Below are 8,794 nucleotides of genomic sequence, written 5' to 3' on the forward strand. Positions count from 1 at the left end.
TCACTCATTCTGGTATCGAGATGTTTCCGTTTGTGTATATTCACGTTTGTAGGAAACAACGTGTGCTGTTAATGTCAACGTGAATGGAAAATAAAGATCAGCTACTCATTCGTACCCATGTAGGTGTTTTGAGTGTATACAAAAACGTCATTTACACCAACCACTTTTGTTGAGGTGAAACCTACTGGATGAACTTTCCATATGTATATGACTGTGAGTGTTAAACCGAATGAACGTTGGTGCCGAGAGCTTGACTTCCATGTTGGTTGTGCAATCTCAACCTGTCATTTTGTGGTCTGTTTCTACGCAACACATCCGGGCTGAGTGTTCATTTAAGATCTCTTCATCTAATGATGGCTGGCCTCTATCTGCACGACTGTGTGATTAATAGTCTGATGCTTATTCCTATTTACACTTCCTTTTTTTTCTATAAAGAATCTCTAACCCTAATCTTAAGTATTAAACTTTGGCGCATTTCATCTGGCGGACGATGATGTTTGTCTGATGAGCGATAAAATTGACTTTCTAAGAGATATTTAGACATCAGAGTATCAGTTTTTTTTTTCTTCTAGTAACCTCCCAGAATTCTCTAAAAACCACCTAACAACCAGCCAGAACACCATAGCATCTACCTAGCAACCATACAGATCTCCCTAGCAACCACCCAAAACAAAACAAAACACGCAGATTTCCTTAAAAACCACCCAGAATAGTGTACCGTCTGCCTAGCAACTACCCACCCCCCTAGCAACCATGCAGAACACCTTAACAACCACCTAGCAACTGTATTCCCTCTTTTCTCTTTTTCCTTGTCCTGATGTTATCAATTGTTTCCTTATCCGCCTCGTTCACTGTGCTCTAAAGATTTTGTATCATGTTCACATTCCTCAAACAGCACAACGAACACTTTGTGCCGCAGTAGAAAGGCAAAGGTAGCTGTTTGAAGCCTTTTTTTTCACAGGAAGAGACGTACGCTTACCCAAGCACAAGCTTTTGCCTTGTCATCGTTACAGCTGCGGTCCCAAAAACAAGCCTCCAGTGCCATTATGTCTTCAGTGATAACACAAGTGGTGTGTCAGTTTCTCGCTCCGATGATCCTCATCCTGAGGTCAGAGGTCAAATGCACTGTAAGGTGCTGTGAGTTAAACTCAACAATGAGCTGTTGTTCAGAAGAACTGATGTCGTTACAGATAAGAAAAAAGGCTCCTTTTGTGTGTGTAAGACCAGAATAAATCGGAAACAGAATTTGGGAGAAATGAAATGACTTTCTCAAGTGAGAACACTGTTGATATGCTTCACTTTTTGCAAGTATGTTGTGTGGAAACCCCAAACGCCTGTTTGTTTGGCTTCAAAATGCTGTGCTGGTTGGCAGTAAACATTTCTGCTTTCTGTGTGAGCAGTTTCAAACTCAAATGAAGAAACTAATTATGAAAGGCTTTATGAAGACTGATCCCAGTCTTGCTGAATGAAGATTGTAATAAACAAAGTCTCATGCAGTAAAGCGGCAGTAAACCCTAAAGAAGAGATCCCCTCAGGACTGGCTTGACTGAGCACACTCCTCCCTCAGAGACTCCGTGCTAACTCTGGATGTGCCAACATAGCAACCAACATGAGCACTTTGCTTTTAAAGGCTCCTGATACAAACGGTTTGGGGTTTAGATTTTTTGTTGTTACGGAAATTTAGGAAAGGCTTGTGTCGGTTTTGTTTTTGAAGTTCATAGTGCTGCACAATGATGTTTCTTGATTATTAACTTAACAGATGTGTGAGAAAATAATCTATTTTGTGTGTGTGTGTGTGTGTGTGTGTAGTCTGTAGTTTGTCTATCTTGTCTGTCTGTCTGTGTGTGTGTGTGTGTCTGTCTGTCTGTCTCTGTCTGTCTATCTGTCCTGTCTGTCTCTGTCAATCCTGTCTGTCTGTCTGTCTCTGTGTGTCTGTATGTCTGTCTGTCTGTCTGTCTGTGTGAGTTAGGGCTGCACAATGTGTCGTTTAAGCATCGATATCGCGATGTACGAATCCACGATAGTCACATCCCAGGATGTGTGATGTAGGCTGTCGTAGTTGATCCGTTATTCATTACCTGTATGGGCCAACTGCACACCGGCTCTTGACGAATGTGATTAGCGGATTATTTGCACAGCTTAACCGTCATAGAGTGAAAGTTTATAATTTGCATGTGTTTTTAAATCAGTGTGTCTATGACAGAGAGAGAGAGAGAGAGAGAGAGCGCGAGAGAGCGCAAGAGAGGGAGAGCGTTTATCTTGTCTAGTCTATCTAGTCTATCTTGTCTGTCTGTGTCTGTGTGTCTATTATTTTGTATATAATATCAATACAAAGCAGATTCAAATTTATTATTATTGGTATGTATTAATATTATCAAGGTTTAATGTTCTAACCATTCAGCCGTTCCTCAAATATACATTTTAATACATTTAACATATTTTGCCAATTATACATTTTATCAATTAATGTCCCAAACATTTGTAAAAATGACATAATGACAGTGCTGATTGTCTTGTTATATCTACTGGTATACATTTTTCAGACCTGATCTCTGATTTCCTTTCTTCCTCAGGTGCCAACAAAGAAGCTAAAGAAGTTTGAGAAGGAGTATCAGTCTCTGAGAGAGAGCCAGCTGCAGCAGGAAGACCCTATAGACCGATATCAGGTAAGAAAGAACCTGATTTAGCTCCGCCTCCTCTAGTCCTCATCTTCACCTCCTACATTCATCTTCATCTCACTCTGTCTCAGTTCAGGACTGTGTAACGGGCCGCACTGGAAACCACAGACTCTGTTCGGCTCAGGGAACGAGAAAAACGCTCGCTCGCATTGTAGATTCTTGTTTTGTACGGCTGTTATTTTATAATTATTTTATATAATTATTGTTATTTTAAATAATTTATTTTTTTGATATTTTTATGAAGGAAAAGTGACTTTTTTTTGTTGTTAATTTAAGTGCCATGTTTATTTTTTTTATCATAAAACACAGAGCAGCTAACATGCAGCTTTTTGGTTGTTTGTTTTTTTAGCATATTTGAGTCTCATGTTTACATCAACTGAAATGTAAGGCTTTTTTTGATCGTGTTTATTGAATGTATTATTCTTTTTTTACATTTTTAGATTTATGCTGTTCATATGAAAAAAAAATTGTGTAATCCTAAGCTATCATTTTGACATTCAAATGGAAATAAATGTGCTTTCACAAGCATCGTGTAATGTTGAAAAACTAACCATACTATTAAAGGAAGCTCCATTACACAGTGGTTTCCTTGCTGTCACTTCCTGTTTACCCTCTCCCTCACTCAACTAACTAACCAATGAGATTCCCTCACTCACCGATTTAACCAATGAGCTGTGGCGGGGGGTGGAGCATGGACAGGCGGTGTTGTATTTGTCGGTCGCTGCTGGATGGGGAAGGCCTCTGCGGTTCTTGTTCTTGTGGGTGTAGTGTTGACTGTGGTTGGGTCTACGGTGCAGGTAAGCCTTCAGCCCACCAGCGCTCATCGGCTACTAACATCTGCCTGCATGTGTGTTCGACTCTCTGATCCGTTTGAAATGATCGCCTCAAGCCTTTCCATGTTACTTCAACTGCTGTGCACAGCCTAACCAGCGGTGTGTGTGTGTGTGTGTGTATGCGAGTGCGTGTGCTTGTTTGTAAATGGAAGGCAGATGACAGCTTTCCTCTTCTTGATAAGGAAATGTGTGTCATGTGAGGCGGTGGGAGACTCCCTGTGACTCTGCCAACTCTCTAATCAGGCAACGCAGAGTCACACTGTGTTATTTCTCAAGAATGGATGTGAAATACTGGGCCTAGATCAGCACGTGATCTATAATTGTCGTTAAATATGACTCCTAGTCTCCTGTAGTGTCATTTATGTTATTTTTTTAGTAAATGCGCAGCTTTTTTGATGTTTCTTGCTTTTATTTAAGGGTGGAGGGGGCTGTATGTTAAATTATAAATTTTAATTCCAATTAATTTTATTTATTTTTTTATATTTAACATTACTATTTTATATATATATATATATATATATATATATATTATAAGGAATAAAAATATGATATCTCTTTATTTTCTATTCTCTTTTTATTTTCTATATTATTTAGCATCTTTCTATTATTATAAAATATTTTAGAATTTTATATATTTTATTTTACTATATATTTTACTATATTAATACATTACTATATTAATTTAATTTAGTTTAAAATTTTCCCTAATATTTTTATTATGTATCTCTCTGCAAATTACATTTTTATTTTGTGTGTGTGTGTGTGTGTATATATATATATATATATATATATATATATATATATATATATATATATATATATATATATATATATATATATATATATAATTTGCTTTCTTTGTACATTTTTTTGCTCTCCATGCTGACCAGGTTAGCACACCGTGTAAAGGACAGAATATGTAAATCGTCCAAATATATTAAAGCATCTCATGGAATAATTTATTTAAATTGTTATATACCATTTTACTTTGTTGCATTTATGTTTTGCAAAGTGGCGGATTTTACACAATCATGTTATTTCCTAGACCTTTGTTTTGCTTCCATGTGAGTGATCGGGGGAATTCGAGTCTGTAGCATGTGCAAAGCTGGCCTTGCAGTCTTCTCAGTCTCTGTCTGTAAATCTGCACGAGTTCCCCACCATAAGGTAATAACTGAACCGTCTCTATGTCCCTACAGAGAGAAAACCGGCGATTGCAGGAGGCCAGCATGCGTCTGGAGCAGGAGAACGATGATCTCGCTCATGAACTGGTGACCAGCAAGATAGCACTGAGGAATGACCTGGACCAGGTATTTCTACACTAGTTAACACACTTCACCTTTGTTTAAATCTTGTGTTAATTAGTGATGTGTTTTCAGGCGGAGGACAAAGCTGATGTGTTAAACAAAGAACTGCTCAACACTAAACAACGCCTGGTAGAGACCGAGGAGGAGAAGAGAAGGCAAGAGGAGGAGACGGCACAGGTACGATGACCGAGGACTGACACTTTGAAGTATTCAGTTTCACCTTTATGGATTGAACAATAACGTTTTTGCTTTTCAGCTGAAGGAAGTCTTCAGAAGAGAGCTGGAGAAAGCGGAGTCAGAGATCAAGAAGACCACAGCTATCATAGCCGAGTATAAACAAGTATGTCCCAGTGTCCCGTATAAATCTAGGAATCCCATAATGCTCAAAGTACACCCCACACATTCACTTCAGGACAAGATTAATATGTTCTAATAAATGAAAAAATAGGGAGTTGAAGATTATTGAAATATGTTTTACAATAAAACATTATTTCGGTTATTCTAATTTCACGTTTAATTCAATGTAATTTGTAATTTGGATATTTGTAATGGGAGGTTTTTGGTAATTCCATTGTAATTATTTGTGAGTTTTATTAGGAATTTTCTAAATATTATTTGACTTTTGTAATTGTATTTACTTAATTTATTTTTCATTTGTGCCCTAAATCTCATAATTATGATCTTTTTATGAAATTTCGCTTTAATCTCATAATGATAACAAAAAAAAAATTATATATATAATATAATTTATGATAATAATAATAATGATATATATATATAATTTATTTTTTTTATTTTTTACGTAAACGTATTTTATTTTTACTAGTTCCAAAGGAAACATTTTCATTAAGTTTAACTTGAGGTACTAAAATAACTAACATTAAAACTGAAAAATTACGAAAGACTATATAAAAATACTACTAAAAAATTCAACAAAATTATTAAAACAAACTCAAAATATTCAACTAATTTGCGGTCGATTAATCATAAATAATCACATCCAAAATCTGTGTTTACAAAATATATGGGTGTTTACCGTGTATATATATATATATATATATATATATATATATATATATATATATAAACACATATGTAAATAAATTGAAAAAATATTTGCATATATATATATATATATATATATATATATAATTTATATATTATATATTTAATTTTTATTTTATACAAATCTACATATATATATTACATATATTTCTTAAGTATATACTGTAGATGTATGTGTGTGTGTTTATATATAAATGTACACAGTACACACCCATATATTATGTAAACAAACTTTTATTTTAGATGGGATTAATCATGATTAATCGATTTAGTCCTAATTCAAACTATTAATAAAACCTACGAGTCTCATTTTATACTAAATTAACTGCCTCAGGAATTTACACCCTTATTAACACTCCTTTGAGTATTTATTGTGTCAGATAGATTATAATAAGGTCTGAAGTCTTATTTTCTGTTTGCGTTAGATATGTTCCCAGTTAAGTACGAGGCTGGAGAAACAGCAGGCGTCCACAAAAGAGGAACTGGATCTAGTTAAAGTGAGTAAATCATCTGTGCATACTCTTATATGACACGTTGAGCAGTGACAGTCAGTAGATGTTGTTCTTTCAGGCTAAAGTGATGGCGTGTGAGCGCTGTAGGGAAGTGTTCAGCAAAGACGGACCCCTGCAGATCCCGGCGGTGAGTCAGGACAACCGGGACACGGACCTGGACGAGGAGAAGGACTCGCTGAAGGCCCAGCTCAGAGAACTAGAACTAGAGCTGGCACAAACCAAACTCCAGCTGGTGGAGGCCAAGTGCAAGATCCAGGTCAGACGTCACGGCATATAAAACAACATAGTGCTGTATAGATTTATAGATGCTGTTCAGCTACTTATCAACTCATCAGCAGCAGGTAGACATTTGAAATCAGTGTTTTATAGATAGTTTGTATCTTACTACAATATACTGCCACATTGACGTTATGAGAATACAGTCGTAACATTATGAGAGCAGTGAATTTGTAACATTTTGGGAATAAATTCATTGTTTTTTAAAGATATTGCTTTTCTTTGTGACTTCCCATAGTATTCAGAATTGTATAATTCTGACTTTGTTCGAAATGTAGGTTTTCATTTGCAAAATATTGCTATTATAATCTTGTAATGTTACAACTCTATTCGTGTAATATGATTTAAATCACGTTATGACTTTGTTCACATACTTTTGCATGAATCCTTTGTTTAGTTTATGCAAATTAGATATACATTTCGATGTTATGACTGTTCACGTTATTTTTACCTTATCAAAATTTAATTTTGGATTTAAATCTCATGTTTTGACTGTTTACATAATTTTGCTTTAATCTAATATTTTTGTTATGATTTAAATCTCGCAATGATTTTATTCTCATAATGTTACGACTTTGTTCTTGTAATGTTTACTTTATTCTTGTAGTTTGGACTTCTTCCGAGTATTAATAATTCTCAAAACTTTTACTTTATTCCTGTAAATAACCTCTTTCTTTCTTTTTTGTCACACTAAAATGCTGTTGTAATGTCTTAGCAAACAATCTTAGCAAACGAGTTACATATTTTAATAAGCCGTTTGCAGCGATGCCAGTTTACGGTTACTTTAATTTTGTTTCTTCGTGTACTGTAACAGGAGCTGGAGCATCAGAGGGGTGTTTTGATGACTGAGGTCCAAGCTGCCAAAAACTCCTGGTTCAGTAAAACACTGGGCTCCCTCAAGAATTCAGCCAGTAACCAGTCGCCCTCCTCGCCCAAAGAGGGCCAGTAGGACTCGCCAAGGGCTCAACTAAAGGGTAGAGGAGCGTGACCCGTCAACTCAGCCAATCGGAGTAGAAAACAAGCTCTAATGAACACTACTAGCAACCCAACATGGCAATGCAGTGCTCCCTCACAAGGACTAATGAACGACTTCCACATACACTTAACAGTCTGTTATGATTTCGTTAGCTTGTGCTGCCACCTACTGGACAGTAACAGTCATTATTCTAGAGATGGTTTATTTTTTCGCAGTCATTTCTAACAAGCAAGTACATAAACTACGATCTCTAGACCACAATTCAAAGGGTTTTTCTTTCTCAGAGGGAATACTGCATTCTGATAACTATTAAAAGTAAACAAGTTTCGTCATAAATGTGTATAACTAAATGTTGATTTTTATTTGAATCTTGTACAGTTCTGAACGAAAAGTGTTGCATTATTTTTTACGATTTTGAATATGAATGTGCTCTTTATAAATGTCAAATATGGAAAAGCACAGACAAATTGACCTTGTATCACATGACATTCCCTCCGTCCTGAAGGCTGTTGTGGCCACACAATATTGACCTGCCAAGACACTCATAGTGCTAATTTTATGTTATTTAACAGGTATACATGAGCCATTCGGTGACTGATGCCATGCAGAAATCAAGAACGAGTCCCATTATTTTTAAGGACAGAAGTAAACCAGATCGTGCAGATGAATCGTTTAGGTCAGTGTGACTTCAAAGCCATATCTTTGCTTCATTTTCCTCTGCTGTTCGTCAGACTATCCATATGAATAACCTTGTAAGTAGGGAAGTGAAATATTCTGCATGGCTCTTATTCACACTAACAAGTCAACATATTGTGACCACGCTTTATTTACACTGATGGAAACTGATTTAAAGACGCCAAACTAATTATACAAATGAAGAACGAGATGTCAGTTGAATATAAACTAATAGTGCTGTCCTGTGGGTTTCTACGGATGGTTACAGGTGTTTTTATATATCATAATCTTCAGGACAGACGACATTGCTTCTGTGCGTCTGGTTTATTGTCGGTTCATCCGTTTTCATTGTTCCAGCCTGCTGATGTCTGTCTAATTACTATCTGACAGTAAATATCTGGTTCTTGATCCTATGTTTGACTACGAGTCTGCTTCATTTGATTCACACCTTTGGTTTAATAAACAGTAACCGTAA

General features: G+C 36.0%; 1 protein-coding gene across 7 annotated transcripts in view; it reads left to right on the plus strand.

The window, feature by feature from the left end:
- LOC127943274 (rab GTPase-activating protein 1-like) overlaps positions 1-8,732 on the plus strand; it is a 75,435-nt gene extending 66,703 nt beyond the window's left edge. For 4 of the 7 annotated variants that reach the window (XM_052539606.1, XM_052539607.1, XM_052539609.1 and 1 more), the window contains 7 exons: positions 2,574-2,666; positions 4,708-4,818; positions 4,888-4,992; positions 5,072-5,155; positions 6,306-6,377; positions 6,451-6,648; positions 7,483-8,732. In XM_052539606.1, the coding sequence (XP_052395566.1) occupies positions 2,574-2,666; positions 4,708-4,818; positions 4,888-4,992; positions 5,072-5,155; positions 6,306-6,377; positions 6,451-6,648; positions 7,483-7,617 (798 nt within the window). In that variant the 3' untranslated portion in view covers positions 7,618-8,732. Of the gene's footprint in view, positions 1-2,573; positions 2,667-2,749; positions 3,476-4,707; positions 4,819-4,887; positions 4,993-5,071; positions 5,156-6,305; positions 6,378-6,450; positions 6,649-7,482 lie in introns of those variants that run through there. The other 3 variants (XM_052539608.1, XM_052539613.1, XM_052539611.1) reach the window with 2 other exon arrangements.
- Positions 8,733-8,794: the final 62 nt, after the last annotated feature.

Source organism: Carassius gibelio, chromosome A22 (genome assembly GCF_023724105.1).
Source record: "Carassius gibelio isolate Cgi1373 ecotype wild population from Czech Republic chromosome A22, carGib1.2-hapl.c, whole genome shotgun sequence".
In the NCBI taxonomy this organism is placed as follows: Eukaryota; Metazoa; Chordata; class Actinopteri; order Cypriniformes; family Cyprinidae; genus Carassius; species Carassius gibelio.